This window comes from Salvia hispanica, chromosome 1 (assembly GCF_029641045.1).
Source record: "Salvia hispanica isolate PSC_SH4W2 chromosome 1, Shi_PSC_v1, whole genome shotgun sequence".
Taxonomy (NCBI): Eukaryota; Viridiplantae; Streptophyta; class Magnoliopsida; order Lamiales; family Lamiaceae; genus Salvia; species Salvia hispanica.
The window spans coordinates 55,035,404-55,054,508 of record NC_142692.1 but is presented as its reverse complement, the minus strand read 5'-3'; the positions used below and the strand labels follow the sequence as shown (position 1 = coordinate 55,054,508).

General features: G+C 36.6%; 1 protein-coding gene and 1 pseudogene across 1 annotated transcript; one reads left to right on the top strand and one right to left on the bottom strand.

Moving 5' to 3' along the window:
* Positions 1-15,188: 15,188 nt before the first annotated feature.
* Positions 15,189-15,323, bottom strand: LOC125185706 (U2 spliceosomal RNA; annotated as a pseudogene).
* A 1,841-nt stretch (positions 15,324-17,164) lies between these two features.
* LOC125220348 (transcription factor MYB1R1-like) lies at positions 17,165-18,150 on the top strand. The gene is made up of 3 exons (XM_048122512.2): positions 17,165-17,369; positions 17,599-17,819; positions 17,917-18,150. Exons 1-3 carry the CDS (start codon positions 17,165-17,167, stop codon positions 18,142-18,144), a joined length of 654 nt encoding a protein of 217 aa, XP_047978469.2. The 3' UTR covers positions 18,145-18,150.
* The last annotated feature ends 955 nt before the right edge of the window (positions 18,151-19,105 follow it).

The window sequence follows — 19,105 nt, the reverse complement described above, 5'->3', positions numbered from 1 at the left end:
GAAAAAACTCCAATGTTCTCCGGTGGTCACTCGATGTACACCGGTGGCACCCCGATGCCAGGGGAAGGCCATAGCGGCATACATCTAAACCCACGCCCGAAAATGGTACCAAGAGGCAGAACTACACCACCGAGGAGTCGATTGTTCTAGCGAGCTGTTGGATCAATATATCGGAAGACCTGGTCTACTCCAACAACCAGAGGGTGGCCAAGTACTGGGGGGCGCATAATGGAAACAACGACCTGAAGCCGACTAGGGCAAAGAAGCACACTGCGGACCGAACAAAGAGGGAGATTGCCAAATTTTCCTCAGCCTACACCAACACCCTGAGGATGTGTGGTAGCGGAAAGAGTATGGAAGATATTAGCAACAAAGCCATGAAGATATACTCGCAAAATGGGTATTTCTTGAGTTCAAGCACTACTACATCTGGCTTACTGTCAATGATTTACCGAAGTTCCAAGCAAGGTTAGTGACGAGTGGACTGAAGAGGACGAAAATCAACGCCAGTGGCATCTACACCAGCATCAGCAAGGGCAATGCAGTGGACTTGAACGAGCCTACGGAGGAGAGTTTTGGCACACGAGTGCCTACAGATAGTCGTCATCCCATTGATATTAAAGCGGCCAAGAGGAAGGGGAATACAAAGGCGACGATGTACGAGCTAGAAGCCTTGTCTCCGATGCAATCAGGGTCACGGTGCAAATGGCGTTGTTGGACACTTAATACTCCCTTACCGCGTGCTAGAACCCGAATGAGCTAGAAGTCCTCGAGGAATTCATGAACCAGCTCAAGCTAGTTGGGAATGAAGAAGTGATCTGGTTTTATCCGTAGTGTACTAGTTTTTTTTTTTTATTATTTTCTTTTTTTTTTTAATTAAGTATTTTCGTTGTAACTTTTTTTAATTAAGTATTTTAGGCATTTTCTTTAATTTTTGTAGTTCCAATATTTTACTTTATTTAATAACATTCAAATTTAAAAAGATAAAGAATGGGGATGGTCAGATTTATTGGACGGACTATTGCAGGTGTATGGATTGGAAGATAAAATGCTGACGTGACAAAGAAAAATGGAGAAGGGCGAATATATAAGGCGGACTAATGTGAATGCCCTTATTTTTTTATGGTACCGCGACAGTTCATAAAACAATTAATAGCAAAACAAACATTTTTATTTCCACGAAGTATAAAAATATTATCTCCTCTGTCTACAAAAAATAGTCTCATTTGTCGACGGCACGAGTTTTAATGAACAATTGGTAACATAAGAGAGATGAGGAGAAAAAGTAGGTAAAGTAAGAGAGATATGGAGAAAAGGTGGGTAAAGTGTGAGAGAGAGAGGAGGAGAAAAAGTGAAAAAAATATTATGAGAATCTTTCCTTTTTTTTAGAAATGAGATTAATTTTTGTGGATATCCCAATATGACAAAATGAGACTATTTTTCTTGGACTGAGGGCGTAGATCGTTTTGCCCATACACAGTAGGATAGCAAAGGCTACAATAATAGTGTAGGTCAGAAAAGCCCACCTTATCAACTTATGGTTACAGTTCACAACTCCTTGCTTCTTTCCAATTCACGTACGCTCAACACCTTTCAAGATAGGTCACATAATCACATTATACAAATTAGTTCATACGAACCATTCAATCAACCATGAATTTCCTAATCGCTCCTTTCACGATTACTTACTCAACTTATCCTCACATACAATCTAAACGTACTTGATAAACCTAATTCACTTTATAATGCTATTTTATACACATATATTGTAACGCCCCGCTTTTTCGAACCCTAATTTTTGTGACGTGGAAATTTTGCATTAAATGCTTTTAATGCTATGATATGTGAAATTAAATGATGAGTGATAAATTGCAATATTCTTTGTGACCTAATTGCGATTTTGAGTTGAGATTGAGTTGAATGATCAACTTGTGGAATATGTGACGTGGCTATTGAATAGTCAATATTGTGGAAAATATGACGAGGCCGTGGAATGGTCAAAGTTGTTTGAAAATGTGAAGTGGAGATGATTTTCGAAAAAGGTGGATATTTTGATGTGGGAGGAAATAATATTTGTGGTGAATTATTTGCCTAAGGGATGAGTGAGAATTTAATAGGAGCATCATTTAATCATGTAGAATTTTAGACCCTCCTATTTATTGGAAAGAAATCCTATTTTTCTTGGATTTAATTATTGCTTGGGATAGTTATCCAAATTAAATCCAAAGTCCGATTATTCCTTTTATTTGATGAAAATTTCGAAATCTATGTTATTCCTAGAGGGATTTTCGAAATTCCCTTATTATGGAAGAAGGGATAATTTTTATTATATTATTTGATCCCTTATTGATTCTCTTCCATAATTAAATTCAAATATTCTAGCATATCTTGCCAAATCTAAGGAGATCTTACCATATCCTAATTTAAATAGGATTTAAATCTAATTCCTTCTAAGGAATGGAAAGTCACGCCACTTTTGGCTATACTTGGGGAGTATTTTATTTATTATATTCGTGCTCCGTGATATTTTATTCTACTCCGTAAAATATTCAAATTAAATCATATGCTATTAAATAAGCATGAGATTCGAATTTCCCTAATATTTCTCTCCAAATTGTCGGCCTCTACAACCAACAAATCTCTCCCAAATCTTTATTTATTTAATTATTGGAGTATATCTTGCACTCTATAAATAAGAGGAGAGAAATCAAAACCCTAGCACTACAGAAACCGTCCCCCACTCTCCCAATTTTCGGTCTCTCTCTTTCTCCCACTCTCTCAAATTTTTATTCAACTTTCTCCATTAATTCTTCATCTTTTGGAGAAGAATTGAAGCTGCAATTCAAGAATTCATTGAAGAATCAAGATTCTACTTGTTTCTACCGTTTGTTTTTGCAAGAAAAGGTACTTCTATTATTAATCTTTTCCTCTTCTACCGATCAATCGGTGTTCTTGAGTCCACATGCATTTAGAACGAGTGAAGGGGAAAATTAATCGGTGAAATTGGATGCATGTGTGTGTGTGTGTGTGGCCGAGAGTGTGTGTGTGTGTATGTGCATGCCTCGGTAGGCGTGTACATGCGTGGTGTGTGTGCGTGTGTTGTGTGTGGAAGAACACTCATGCGTGACACGATTTGATGAAAGATCTGGAGTTGTTGTGTGAATAAAAACGATATGATAATCGTACTTTGATTTTGATTGTTGATTTTGGAAAATAATCGAAGGGAAAAGGGAAACGTGAGATCATGCATAATTTTAATCCATGATTTGAGACTTATATGAAAAATATGAACTAAAGGTGATAGTTCGCGTTCCCGGTGGGATATCAAGAAGAAGTGCATTTTTGTTGAACTCGAAAGAAATCGAGGTGGGCTTTATTCTAAACTCTCTTCTATGTGCAAATTTATGATGTTGGAGAAATAAGGGTGGATTGAACTGTTATGCCATGCCTATAAATTATTTTTGGATATTGTGATTGCCTGATGCCTAGATTGTGAGTACGCTCCATTAGGCTACAGCGGCTATAAAAACGAATTCGGGTCTGAGTAGGGCCGCAAACCCTATCAGGCTAGTGTACACTGGAGATCGGGAGCCGTCCTTGCTAGTCGGCCGATCTTGTGGGCGAATAGTGTGGCCACACTTTCGTCGCACTATGAAATGATGATTGATGAGAAAATGGGAGGTATTATTTGACTGGCCAGTCCATGATATATTTTGTGACTCGATGCTTATCTTTAAATAAATGCAAAACTCGAGTTCACTATGGTAAGGGTGGCATAACTATAAAAATTTTGGCATGAGTCCACTGAGTATGTCTAAAATACTCAGCCCTGCATGTGTTTTCCCTATGTGCAGGTTGAGCGGCGATGGGCGGTCGGTGGTGTTGAGAAGATTGATTCGAATAAAATGGATGTTTGAAACTATAAGTGTAGTCGTGTCTTCATACATGGCTCCGCTTTCTCTTGATATGCTTCCGCTGAATATTTTTGGAAAACTTATTATCTTTGGTTGTGGTGAACCTAAATTCTTGTTTTGGAATGAGGGGAATTAGTGCGTTTTGTTGGAATTATGCTAAACCTTTGACTTTTGAGCCTAATCTATTAAGTCTTGATTCTCGTAAGTTAGCCGTTGACTTATTGCCTTGATCTTCATTAATTGCTAGGGTAAATCTCTTTAATTGAAACCCTAGTCTCTGTTCTTGTTGTTTTTAAGTTCGCCTAAGTAGCAGTCGCCGCATTTATTATACCCTAGAAATGCCGGGCTGTTACATATACACATTTCAAAACTTAGATTAACGAACATACTCTCACCATTATACACACGCACACGCACACGCACATGCACATGCACACACATGTATTAAAAACACAAGCACACACGTGTGCACATGCACACGTGCGTACACTCACGTGCACACACATACACACACGCGCACACACATACATACACGCATACATACATGCTATCAAAATGAACTTTCTTCACTCGATCGATATGAATCATTGGGGATATGCACCTTATACTTTGTCTAAACTCATTTCACTAGACTAACAACTCAGCCCGAGATCTCAGCACTCTGACTCGTCGTGATTAATAAGGAAATTTTCAAAGTCAGATTATTAAGGAAAGATGTTACTAGTTTTATTTTCAGGAAAATTTTAAAGTTTGAAAATGAATGATTTGTGATTTAAAATTAAAATTTTTAAAAGATAAATGTTTTAAGATAACATGGTTTCATAAGGTCAGTAATTAACAATTTCCCGGTGTTTGAAAGTGACCTAAACCTACGAGAATTATCAGCATTAAACTTAACATAACTATATGGATGCGGATTAATTTGATCCCTTAATGTTTATTGTTTAACTATTTGGAATAGTATATGTCAAATTTAATTTTTTGAAACAATAAATTTCAGATGTATAATGCGATACGAATAGACCAAAATGCACTTAAGCATTCATGGGTAACCGACAGCTTTTATCTGAGTGATTTAAGGTAGCTGTTCCCATCTGCAAAATGTCCATTGATCTTAACTTCCCAAGAAATATAAAACGATGCATGGTTCCCAACATTAAACCTTTGTGAAATTGAATAAATTGCATGTATAAGCCTTTCACTTTTCAGTACTATGTACCTTGATTTTAGCATTTCATTTCATGGTCCCCATCTTTGTTCGTAATTGTTTTATTCTATTAAATTCTTAAAAAATATTTGATTGTAGTATTGATTTCTTGGACCACTCGAATAACAATAAACGGCTTTTAAGTTTTAACTGCTCAAGTTGTACGAATTATTTACATGTTGCGTTAACCTAAGAAATTGGATTGATTTCGTCTTTTTTATATCTTTTATTTCATATAGGGTACAAGAAAAGGGATGGACCACTAATCCAACGGCACCAAAAATTATTTGATTACTTATCACCTTTAATTAGTGTGGTCTTAGGAAGCCCTTGGCTTTTTCAAAAAAGAAAAAGAGTAATCCATCTCATTGTACTCATACTTTATCTAATGGACCATTCGTTATTTTTAACAAAGTTAAAAAAAGTACATCTCCCAAAATTAGTTTCCTATTTCCAATATTGGAGTACAAGCAGTACTATCACCTAATATACAACATCAATAATACGTTTATTTGAAATTATAAGGAAAACTAACAAATTATGCTTTAACTTCTATAAAAATTTTAAATTTAAAATGTCAATAACAATATATTAAAATCATACTAAATATATAAAACGATACAAATAATGCTAAACATGCAGCAAGCGCTCACATAAAGGATGAAGTATATTATTTCCTTTTCTTTGTTTTTTCGTTTAGATTTTATTTGAAAATTATTAAATCAAATAATTTAAATTTCTAGTACTAGAATAAAATTATCTGTACGGTAATTTCAGCAGCGATTTATGTTTTTTCTTAACATAACTATTCTCAAACTACGCAAAAAAACAAAAGCTTAACAAACAAGATAATATTCAATGATTGCAAATAAACAATTGTTAAGAAAAAATATTAATAAGAGTTATGTAATTATCTAATTTTGTTCGAAAAAAAATATATTTAACAATTACTCCATATAGGAGCTAGATCATATATAGATTACTCACATTGGTGGGATATAGATCCCACATCTTTATAGATTTAACATTTTTCTTTATCTCAAACAAAAAATGAATAATCTTTCAACTACAGCAAGTACGTTTTAAACTTCTAAACTTTATATCTTTAGAACTTATTTCTGGTTATTCCAAGTGATTTATTCGAAAATTTAGTGTATAATCGCATATTTAGTAGGTTTTGAAAAACAAAATCAGTAGATCAGCGAAATAGTTATAGATGCGTTTAATTTATTGAATGTATAATGTCTCCATAAATTTATTTTTTTTGAAGTATTCACTTTAATGTTTACCTAAGTTACATTGCAGCACTAATTTTTACTGAATATAAGTTCACATGGATAAAAAATTGCTAATGGATGAATGTAATTTTATTAAGTAACATAAGACCATCTCTAGAGAAGTACAAAATGAACTTCAAATATTTATTTTGGACATATTTCTTTAAATCTCGGCCTAGTCTTTACTCTGAATGAATATGCTGATACAACTCATGGTTTTCTTTATTTCTCGTCCTAGCCCATAATTGTGAAGGGGTGTAGTTTGTGCTAACATATCCTTGTCCCCTTACTCTTGTAAAAGTGCATCCGAGTTGGCCATTAAAAATAAATTCATTTTGTGGTGTACACCTAATCTAATGGCAAGGTCTTTGATTCTACATTATGTGTAAAACAACAGCAAAGATATTGTATGAAATTATTTCTAGATGTTTTTATAGAGCAAAATCGACATGCAAGATCATTGCAAATTGCTAGTTAATAAACTATTTGATGGAAGGTGGATCATATGTACAAGAACATGTGAATTGAATGATTAGTTTCTTCCCAGAGATTGAGATATGGAGAGTGTCTACTGATCCAATTTTCCAAATTGATATCCTTCTCAGCTTCTTGAAGTTCTACCGAGTTCATGATATTTATGTTGTTGAAACACATGTACAACGTTATAGAACTTGTTAAGGATTAGTAGAAGCATGGGAAGTTGATTATGCAAGTTGATGAGGTGTTTATGGTTGTCATTCCATCTACCAGTAGATCTAGTTACATCCAGTAATAGAAAGCAAGAGATGGCAGCTGTGCCTGAAGACAAGAAATAAGAAAGAAGTCAAGTTCGAATAGTGGATTTTTTTTAATGGTTGGAAAAAAACGTGTGAAATTGAGAGGCTTTTGGCCTTTCACTTCTTGTAACCTCCATTGTGTTAATGTGATGGTTTTAAATCCTAGACCTTCCATGTCCTCTTTTATGCCTATTGTTGGGAAGAAAGCAAACAACCAAAACCTGCGGAAGCACAAACGGTGTTCTTTCTCTCCCAATAACACAAGTTGATAATTATTTCCAACACAATGTGGCACGATAATATCAAAGACAAACAATCAGCATAAATATAAACTGAGACAATAATTTTTACGTGGAAAACCCTTTCGAAGCAAAAGGGAAAAACCACGGGACTTGAGAGTCCACTCAAAAGCTCCACTATAATATGTTTTTGCTACAAGATCAAATATCCAACCTCTACAACAAATATAAACTCCAACTAGGTTGATAAAACAATCTTAAGCAAATTACCAAAACAAGATGAGAAAATCACCAAAACAGGGGCTGACTTCGACACCAGAAAATCTAACCTTACTGTTCACGAATCAACAATCCTACCGTACAATATCAAGATCTTCAAGTCGACTACCCATTGTCCGAATTTCAGCTCAATCAGACCACGGATGAATACCCTAAAACACTATTTCTTTCGAGTTTATGTAATTGATGAGACGATACTCTGATTTTATTCAACTAAATTCTATGATTTCGGGGCAAGTCCAATTATCCCTTTGTATTCCCCTTTCTTCCCTGCTTCTTATATCCCACCCCAGTCGCGATAACCCGTCCTTTCTATCCTTAGTAAGGGCGGGCGTGACAGAGAACCAGCAAGGAGAAATACAATTTTCAATAAGTCTTATCCATTTGTCTGAGATCCCATCTTCCATAAAACTTTGAGCAAAAATGGCCATTGAACTCTATCATAAGCTTTTTCCATGTCCAGTTTGAGCACCATGTTTGGGGACATCATACCTTTCCAAATTTCACGAAACATTTCTTTAGCCAAAAGAACGTTGTCACTTAACAACCGCCCTTTAATGAAACCGCTTTGATTTGGGGCAGTAATCATTAACATAAGAGTGGCCAACCTTGTAGAAAGAAGTTTGGAGATGATATTGTTCATAACATTACACAAACTAATCGGCCTAAATTCAGCCCATCTTATATGGTTCTTCTTATTTGGGATAAGAACAATTAAGGTTGCTGCAATACCTCTTGGAATTTGAGTACTAGCAAAGAAGTCTAGTACAGCGGCAACCACATCTTCCTATCAATGATTTCCCAACAAGTTTGGAAGAAAAGTGTTGAATATCCATCCGGCCCGGCAGCACTCTCTGCATTGATGCTAAAAACGATCTTTCTTATCTCTTCTGCCGAAGGTGGCCTTTCCAACAGCTCCATGTTCACATGGGATCGGAGAGATGAGATAATATCTAGGTCTGGTTCTCCCAACTACCCACCATCATCAGATAGGAGTCTCTTAAAAAAATTCTCAGCCGAGTTTCTAATATCCATATCTTCAGTAAGAATCTTCTCCATCCTCAATCATAAGGATTCTTGATTTAACTCTTTTCTGCCTCACCAGCCTTAGAAGAATTTTGTGTTCCTCTCCCCCTCAGCCACCCATTTTAAGGACGCCTTCTACTGCCAGAAATCCTCCTCCATTTTAAGTATCGAAAAGAATTCTGTCGTTGTTCTATTTGTTTCTAATTGTAGAATCATGGAGGGATTTTGTTCATGTCTCTCCAGAGCTTCCTTGGCCTCTAGTTCTGCCATTTTTTAACTTCTAAAAGATATTACCAAAAACCAACCGATTCCAAATTCTCAAACTCTTCTTTAGATGGCTCAACTTAATTTGCACATTAACCATACCATTCGTTCCTATTTCTTCCCTCCAACACCTCTCAACTTCCTTAAGAAACAAGTGATGCCTCACCCACATGTTTTGAAACTAAAACGACGGCTTAACACGAGGTCCCGGGACTCGGCACACTACCAAGAGAGGGCAGTGATCAGATAAAATTCTTGGGAGATTTGTCACTCTAGTAGACTCAAACATCTTCGCCCACCCTTTACCAAGTAGCACTCTATCCAGCCTCTCAAAGATGTCCCCTCTTGCCCATGTAAATTTAGGCCCATCCACACCCACGTCTAAGAGCTGGCAGTCACTGATAGCCAAGTGACTGCCACTGAAAAATCCATCATTAGATTGCCCCTTCTTCAGTTCTGGCAGTCAACCATTTTTCAGGTCTGGCAGTCTTACAATCTAATTAAGCCGAGGCCACTGAAAAATCCATCATTAGATACTCACTGGTGACGATTATGAATCATCTTCCGAATTGATTATGAATATTCTAATGATTCAGTGCAGTAATGAATGTAACCAATTCATACATATCAATCTGGGATTCATGTCGAATTTCTTCACGGTTCTTCCGTTTTAGAGATTACAAATTAATCGAGTTTCTTTAATCTAGCTTGACGGTTTCTTTTGTGATATTCATCATCTGAAGTTTCTAAGTTTCTTATGCAGGTATATAAACTATAGTCGGACTGAATACCGTCCTCGCCTCTCAGAGTCTGCAACATCCAGATTGCAGGACAGCTACGTAAAAACCAGACAGGTAGGTGGCATACTGGACTTCAATCTTAATGCTGTAGATATATTCCTATTATTAGCCATTGTAATAATATTATTTAGGAAATAGGAAGAGTACGAATAATATATGTACATTAATAGGTACACAACTTTAATAAACTATACGGAGTAGTATATTGGATATTAAGTTTGATACCATGCTGATCCCAACCTACTCATACAAGTTTGAGATGTGGCCTTAGTTGAATTAAGTTTATGATGGTCGGAAACCATTAACTTCTTGGTGTTTGTTCCAATCTACCTATTCACTGAACCACAATATTCATAATCTTCTCCGGCTGAAAAACTCTGGCCTCGACTTAATTAAAGGCTCAATGATTGCCAAAACTGAGATTATGTTGTCTTTTACCAATCTTTTGATGATGCTTTGGGTATTTACATTAGCAACACCTAGAGCATTCCAAATCAGAATGTTAAGCGACATGTTAAACCATTTGCTGATGAGACCCCATCCATAAGCCTCCCCTTCTTCAAAACATTTTCCTCCACGATCTTCGCCACAACCAATGCAGCCCCTCTCCGGTTCTCTGGTTCTCCGGCTGAGTCTTCCTAATCATTAGAATATTCATAATCAACGGAAGACTCTGGCCTCGGCTTAATTGGAATCCCAGATTGAGTAAGAACCGATTAATTGTTGCATGATCCACCTGTAATAGTTCCCCAAGAAGGCCTCCAATTGCAAACAAAACAGATTTTCAAATAAGTGAATAGGTAAACCTATCAAGTTACACCAAACAACCGCAATAGGTGACTCAAAGAACGGATCAAAATCTAGTGTCTACTTAAACACTCTCATGGGGTAACGATCAACAAACCAAACCGGCATACCATTAGGCCCACTCAGCAGTTTTGCATAATCTTCAATCAATAGAAACTGAACTAACACATGCTTAGCATTTATATAGCTCCACGAAAACTCTCCCCTGAATTTCATACCCATGAACACCCTCTGAATATGGAGCGAAGAGGGTATGGAATAAGAGAACTTACCCACAATATCATATCCTAATTTCTCAGCAAGGAATTAGGTTTCTGCAGCCAAAAATTGGATTGAAGGAAACCCAAAACATTCGCCTGTCACACCCATCTTCCTAATCTTCTCCGGCTCAAAACTAACAGGCAAATTGCCCCTTGTGTGCACCACATCTGCCAACGAGGCTTTGTTGTTCCTTCCTGTATACGTTACCATCAGCTTTAGAATTTAGGTTCTCTTTGTTCTTATCCAGGTTCCCTTGGTCGATTATTCCATTCCCCTCAACCCCTCATTTCCCCCATTCCTCTGTATTTTTCTTTTCCCTTTGCAACCCTCAGACTGTCCCTACTCAACGAAGGAAACTCTTCCTCTGTATCCTTTCCCTAGCCAAGTACATCTACTTGTAACTTATTTCCATTCACCTCCACCTGACTTGTCTCCAGCATCAAACAGTCCTTCCCAGAGGCACCCATATCAGCATCCTCAGTCACTTGCTTCCCAATAAAGGCCATCTCCTGCAGCGGCTATGATGACATTAAATTCAGAGCAAGATCAGTTTGGATCCCAGCAGGAATAAAATTCAACTGTTTAGGGTCTCTCTCATCAGGCCGCCAGAAAGCACTACCCAGAGCAGTAGATGCTACAATCTCCCCAGCACTCCGATCCTTCTCTATCACTTCAATAGCTCCATCAGGAAACCCATCACCACCACCATCGTTGCCCTCCCCTCCCAAACCCTCCATCAAACCATCATCAGCTTCAAGACATTCTGAAATAGTCTCCAGCACCTATAAACCCCTACCTACAAACCCCTTCTTCCCCTCCCCCTTAATCGCTTCCAAATCAGACCCCTCCAACCCCTTCATCCCCGATTGACGTAGAGCTCTGCCTTGCAACCCACCCTTTCTCATCTCCGTTATTCTCATCAACGGCGATTTCGGCCTTGATTTAGCTAGCCGACAATGAGTAGCGCAGTGATTTCTTCCTTTCCAATCGCCTAACTATGGGTGAATAGAGTTCACCGCCCTCGCCCAGAATCGGATCACACTGTTCTTCAATTTCACCCACCGGAATCACCTCCAATCACCCGCTTCAACCATCTCACCAAAACAACCCCAAACAACAACAAACAACAGCAATAACACCAAACAACCCTCTCGCTTCCTTCCCTCGCCGATGAAAGCGGCGAAGAAACAAAAATCAGCCGACCCGGACCTAATCAGATTGTGGAAATTAGTGAAGCAATGGAACAATAGCGAGAAATTGCAGCGAAAATTAGAGGAAAATCGTTGTGTGAAAATCGCACATATTAAGTGTGTAAATCGCCCGACCCATCTTTTTTTAGGGTTTGATTGAAGTGGTTTGTGAATTAGTTCCAAAGTCACTTTACACAATTTCATCTCAAAAATAAAATCCCCAAATTCAAGAACCCTAAACTCAAAAACCATAATTAAAATTAGCTTTCATGCTTAACTCATACTAAGAATCCTTATAAGAGTCACATTCCATCGTTAATTTCAATCAAAGTTCGAAATTTTAAATATAGAACAAAAGACAAAAATGGATATTCATCCTATTCAACTTGGGACAATAAATTCAATCCAACTAATATCAATATTGTGCTTAGAATCAAGGTAGAAGAGCTTATGGAAGAATATAACCTTCAATGGCGCCATGGCTGAATGGAGAAAGAGCAGGAGGGGATGGAGTACAGAGAGGGACGTAGAGATGAAAGAGGGAAAGAGAGGGTTTCTGTTTTGATACATATTCCCACTTTTTCTTTTTCCATTCTTATTTCCTCTTTCTTTATTTTTCTCTTTTTTTTTGGTAATTACCAAGGGCAGTGACTATTCCCGTGCTGATTTGTAGGCACCTCAATGGGTGGGACAGCTGGCCCGAGGATTTAAAGCTGCTCCATACCCAAAGGCAGAGATCGATTCACGGGCCATTTGGTTAAGGATGGATGAGTCCCATGCCACTCGACCACACCCCTTGGGTTATCTTTATTTTTCTTTAATTCCCCGAAAGTACACGTGTCACTCCCCCCACCATATCATTATCCTTTTCTTCTTTTTGTTTCTCTTTTGTTTTTTAATCTCGTTTTCTTCTTTTTAATTTCTATTTCTCTATTTTTATGTTTCTAATAATAACAAAAAGGGTACAACACTCCATTATATTATAAACTCTAAATTTTAAATTTCTAAAAGTTAGGGATATTACATGATTGCACAAAGTATTGTTATCATTACTTATTAAGAAGTAAAGATGAGATAATTGAAGCAAAAGACTTCAGAAATGAAGCCGAAAATCAAATTAATTGTCGAATTAAGTGTTTTCGAAGTGATAGAGATGGTGAGTATGTAGCCTCGTTTAGAGAATTAAGCCATGCCAGTGGTATAATTCACCAAACCACAACTCCATATTCTCCTCAGTCGAATGGCGTAGCTGATCGTAAAAATTGAACACTTAAAAAGATGATGAATGCTTTGTTGATTAATTTAGGTTTACCCTTGAACATGTAGAGGAATTTTGTGCTAACGACAAATTATATCCTGAATAAGATTCCACTTAAAATAAGGATGTGACTCCTTATGAACCGTGGAAAGAGAAGAAACTTTCAATTCATACCTCAGAGTGTGGGGTTGCTTAGCGAAGGTAGAAGTGAAACCTCCAAAACAAGTTGTTATTGGCCCTAAAACAGTAGATTGAATCTTTATTGGCCATGCACTTAATAGAAGTGCATATCATTTCCTAGTCCATAGGTCAGTTGTGCTTTGCGTGGCTGAAGGAACAACAGTTGAGTCAAGGAATGCCATATTCTTTGAGAATGTGTACCCTTGCAAGATGCAGGAGGATCATTCTAGTGAAAGAGTGATGAATGAATTTATTAGCTCTAATCCTCCAAAAAGGACAAGGTTAAGTCACGAGGATGTAGAACCAAGACGTTGTAAAAGAGTTAAGTTGCAAAGACATTTGGTCCCGACTTCATAACTTTTATGTTGGATGATGAACCAAAGTAGTTGACAGAAGCGCCACTATGGCTCGAAACAATCAATAGTGAAATTGTATCAATTATGAAAAATAACACATGGGTGTTAGTAGACTTGCCAAAAGGCTGTAAGAATTTAGGGTGCAAGTGGATCCTGCGAAGGATATATAAAACTGATGGTACTATTGAAAAGTACAAAGCTCACCTAGTTGTAAAAGACTTTAAGCATCAAGAAGGATATGACTTCTTTGACACATATTCATATGTTACGAGAATCACTTCCATTCGGATGGTACTTGCGATTGCTGCTTTCACAATCATGAGATTCATCAAATGGATGTGAAGACTACAATGGTGAATTGTAGGAAGAAATATATATGGAGCAACCTGAAGGGTTTGTAGTACCTGGCCAAGAAAGGAAGTTATGCAAACTAGTGAGGTCTTTATATTGATTAAAACAAGCGCATTTGCAATGCCACTTAAAGTTTGACAATGTGATGTTAATAAATGGGTTCACTATCAATGAGTGTGATAAGTTGAAGGGGTCGGCAGCAGAAGCGTGCATCAAATAAATTTGCGTTCTATTTAGTAGATTATTTAGACAAAATCTATTCACGTAATTTTCACATGTAACATGCTCATAACTTGAATTAAACATGTTTTAAGTATAATTAAAACCTAAAACATATTTTTCTACGGAGCAGGAATAATACCTTGATGATTTTCCAAAGAATCGAAGATTGCTCGCTACTGCTCATTGTGAAGATGTCGAGTACTAAACCACGGATCTTCTGGCTGATTCCCAAACTCTATTCCGATATCAGTATGGGTTGATCTCACCGGGATACTAGGACTTGAAGAAATAGGACAGAAAAATTCAAGCTCACGGAGGAGAGCTGAAGGAGAAAAATCGTCCCTCACTGTGTAAGAGAGGAGGACAAAAATTTTGGAGTAGACAATAAAGTGTATTTTCTGTCTCATTTATTTTCCTATTTATATTAAGTTCCTTTTGGCCTAGACAGGGGTCTATGAAAGAATTTGGATAGGACATCCCCCAATTAGCTTTTTACTAATTAAATTGAACCCAATTTGGTATAAGTTTATATTGGAATAATACGAGCAGCCACTACAGAAGTAATATTGGACTGCCTATCCAAATCCGAAATTACAAGTAATCCGGATTTCCGTGTTGCTATTCATTTCCCGTTCTTAAGATATAAATGTCCATTAATTAATTATTGTCTGCTATGGACTTAATTAGATAACATCTTATTAATTCCAAGAGTGGACTTAACATGAAACACTTATTTATTTTTCATAGAGTAATAAAACTCCAACTAGCTAGGTTTTTTTTTGTGGGGTGCACCAGGCCCATGCAATAGTGCAACACAAAGGCGACGCGTGAAAGCCCAGATATCAAGCTACCTTAATGGGCTTTCCCCCTCAAAAAATAAATTTAATATCGTCTGGGCCAAAGGCGAATAATAAAACTTTGTTTCGCGATCCTCTTAAGGACATTATCAAACGAGACTCACCTCGCGCACGATTCGACATAAGAGCAATCCTAGCACCGCTAGATATTAATCACCACTACCCTATATATCAGGATTATTGGGTTGCGAAAAACACGCACCATTTCATAAGTCAAAGTAGAGCATAATCACCGTATGCTCAATGCTAACGTACATTAATTAAGAAATAAATATTTATCAAGACCTCGTCTTTCAGTAGATAGCATAAACACTCATCTCGCTGTTAGATCCGTTCAGTGCTCTACCACACCAGTGTCATCTTATTTCAGTAAGACTTAGAAATAATCGGACTGACATTTCAACCTTTCTCGATAGGTAGTCTAGGCCTATCTGGGTTCTGAAATTCTTCTTTTTCTTTGTTCAGAACTGACCGTGTTACCTAAAGTGGACGTCTCCCACATTCTGTCTACTAAAAGAAAGACTTATACTTTGTTACGTTGTTTATATATTTAAATATGCAATAAACATCCATTAAATGTAAAACATAACAACATTACGACAAAAATAATATGTTTTATTCCTTGGAAAATAAAATAAGCGTTTTTACTGTATTCAATTACTCGAAAGGTGATTTCTAGTATACAAACTCTAACAATAAGTGTTTTTACATTAAGATCTCAATGTGCATTTGAGTAAGCACACAGACGATTTTGATGTTTATCACAAACTGCACCCCACCAGATCTTGTGTGTATGGTGAATAGACTTGTGGGATGCTACTGGGTGTTCACGATAAAAAAAGAGTCAAGACGGGATTATTGAGCTTTACAAAGAAAGCATGACTAGTGGCGAAAGGATACACCCAAACCTGTAGGGTGGACTATGTAAAAACTTTCTCACTAGTGGCTAAGATGAGTACTATTCATGTCCTATTATTACTGTAACCAAAGACTGGCCGCTACATCAGTTTGATGTAACTAATGCCTTTTATGATAACGAACATTGAGAAATTTTCTCACTATGAAGGTTGAGATAAAGGTAAAAATCCAAAAAGAGAGAAATGTCAAGCCCATCATACCTTAGGAAATACCAATAAATTTTCATATTTATCTATGAATTCATCCGATACACTAAGATGCTATGATTATTGGATGATAGAAAACCGATACATATTAACAAATCAAAATACCAACATCATATTCTCAATATTACTTATATAAATTTAAAAATAAACAATCAATGAGAGATCACGTGCTTGGTTATTCAACAAGAAGTAGTGTTTATTTTAATACGATTCTAGTAAGTAGTATTATACCATATTGTCACTAGCAATCCAGTATAAGAATAATTTAGGATTCACAATGAGTACATATCTTTAGAAAAAAGATTTTTTTTATTCAATTAACAAAATCCGTACAACTTAATTAACATTGCAAGGAAAACCATATCGATAAATCACACGATCTTTACTAACATACACATCATAAATTTACTTCTTTACCTTGCATATATTAGTACAAGATTCTGCTTTTTTTAAGCCAGATTTTATTTTAAAAAAATTCAAAGATTCGGAATAAATTTCAACTATATATCCATTCATAATTCCACCGAAAAGCTAATTTCCTAATCCTCCCCGCGGCTAAATATATAAGGATTTTTAGATCATTGAAAATATTACCATCTTCCAATTTACCATGTTTATAAAATTCGATAATTGAATAATTTACCTAATCGAACACATTATGTTTCCAAAGAGCCAATTCCTCTAGGTATATATATATGCGACTCGATTCTCTCCACCTTCGTTCATCGAGTTTCTTATCCTTCCTATTGCTTTGCGTAGTTTGGCGGAAAATCACTATGCCGCCCTCCGCAGACTCCTCCGGTGGAAGCAACAACGGCGAGATCATGCTTTTTGGCGCAAGAATAAAAATCGGGAAGAGCTTGAGCATGAGTAACCTCTCCGATCATCTTAACAATCCGGAGGCAGCCAAGGAGGGCTGCGGATATGCCTCTGCGGATGACGCAGCGCCTAAGCCGTTCGCCCGCGCTAAACTTAAGCGAGGTTAGATCTGATTAATCATATACTACTACTAATATTTCATGCATGATATATTATAATAAAAAAAATTATACGACACGGTCTAACCCTTTCTTGGAAGTAAAATTAAGTCAAATTTGTTTCCTACCTTCGTCTACTTCGAGAAAAACTAGAGAGACCACGCTCGGAAAATTATAGTAGGTTTTATTGTAGTTGGGGATTGATTGACCTTGCTTTTGTTTTGAATTGTCAGGAAGTCCATCTCCATGGACAGAGGAAGAGCACAAGCAATTCCTTATTGGATTGGAAAAGCTTCAGAGAGGAAATTGGAAAGGAATCTCTCGCAATTATGTCAAGACTCGCACGTCCAGTCAAGTTGCAAGTCATGCTCAAAAGTACTTCCTTTACCAGGAAAAACTCAATCACCGTCCCAATCTCCGACGTTCTAGCATCTTTGCCATCCCCGTTGAATCGGTAAACCACCTAATCAATACTCCATATTATACATAGTTGTTGCCTCTTGCTTGTTCATAAATCAATGGCAATATTATGAAATATTTTGATGAATTAGGTTGTTGCAACGACGATGGAAGATGCTAGAAACGAGCAACAGATCCCGGCCTCTGTGCCTCAGCCTGTGACATCCAATGCCGATGTTCTGCCATCGATGCAAGGTGGGAATCCGTTGGAAAACTCTCAAAATTTCCTAGTGAACAATTCATCACCAATGTTTGTTCATCGTCTTGAGCCAGCAACTTCCTTTCGATCTATGTCACATCATAACTGTAAACATTCTTGACAAAAATAGACTAGGAGTATTTATAATTTTGTGTAAATTCATTCCCACCCCTAATTTTGTCTATTTAGGCTATATTTTTTACAACTAATGCAACAATTTTTCAAACATGTTGATATAAGAAAAAAAAAAGGTATTGTTCTAGCAACACGGAAAGTAACTTTGAGATTATAGAGCAAGGCTTTCATCCATGCATCTTTAAAACAATGTGAGGTTACAAGTCTGGATGGATATTTAAAGCCTTCTATTTGCAGAAGTATTCGTGGAATAACTTGCTCACTTATAGATTTGAGTAGTAAGATTAATGGGAAACCTACTTGGATTAAAGAATGACGGGTAAATAATTTATTAAATTAACTTAAACAGAAAATGTTATGTGCTACTATTATTATTGTTATGTGGAATAAAACTATAATAATAGTACTATAAACTTTGGTATTTTTTAAAACAAATTAAACTTAGTAATTGATTCGATTCAAGCACCAAAGATTGGTATGCATTTATGAATTTAACCATATTTGTCGACTATATATAATATTTAACCAAAATCGTCACTATATGTGAAAATTGTGATCGTAATTATGTATTGTTAGGTTATAGGGAAGTTATTGAAATTTAAAAAGTAGCCTAAAAATTAATTCGTTTTAGAAAATAAATTTGATATAAACGAATTAAAAAATAAATGATGGTGAATGGTTTAATCATGGAAATTTACGCTAAAAATGGACGAACTAAGAAGCGGTTTACGTGGTTTGGTATGAGATGCAAGGAGGACTTAGCTAGACAAAAACTCTCAATTCTCACGTCACTTAACTCTCAAGAACAAAATGACTCACCAAATCCCATTAATTGTAACACATTTGCTCTTCTCATATTTTTCGGGATTAAAACTCACAAAATTCTTCAAATAAGAATCTTGAACTTGTTAGCAAATTCCATTTTATGGTACCCCATTCATGTTCAT

Coding starts and splice junctions, on each gene's coding strand:
- LOC125220348 (XM_048122512.2), top strand. CDS start 17,165: ATGCCGCCCTCCGCAGACTCCTCCGGTGGAAGCAACAACGGCGAGATC. Junction 17,370..17,598: donor CCGCGCTAAACTTAAGCGAG/GTTAGATCTGAT, acceptor TTGAATTGTCAG/GAAGTCCATCTCCATGGACA. Junction 17,820..17,916: donor TTGCCATCCCCGTTGAATCG/GTAAACCACCTA, acceptor TTGATGAATTAG/GTTGTTGCAACGACGATGGA.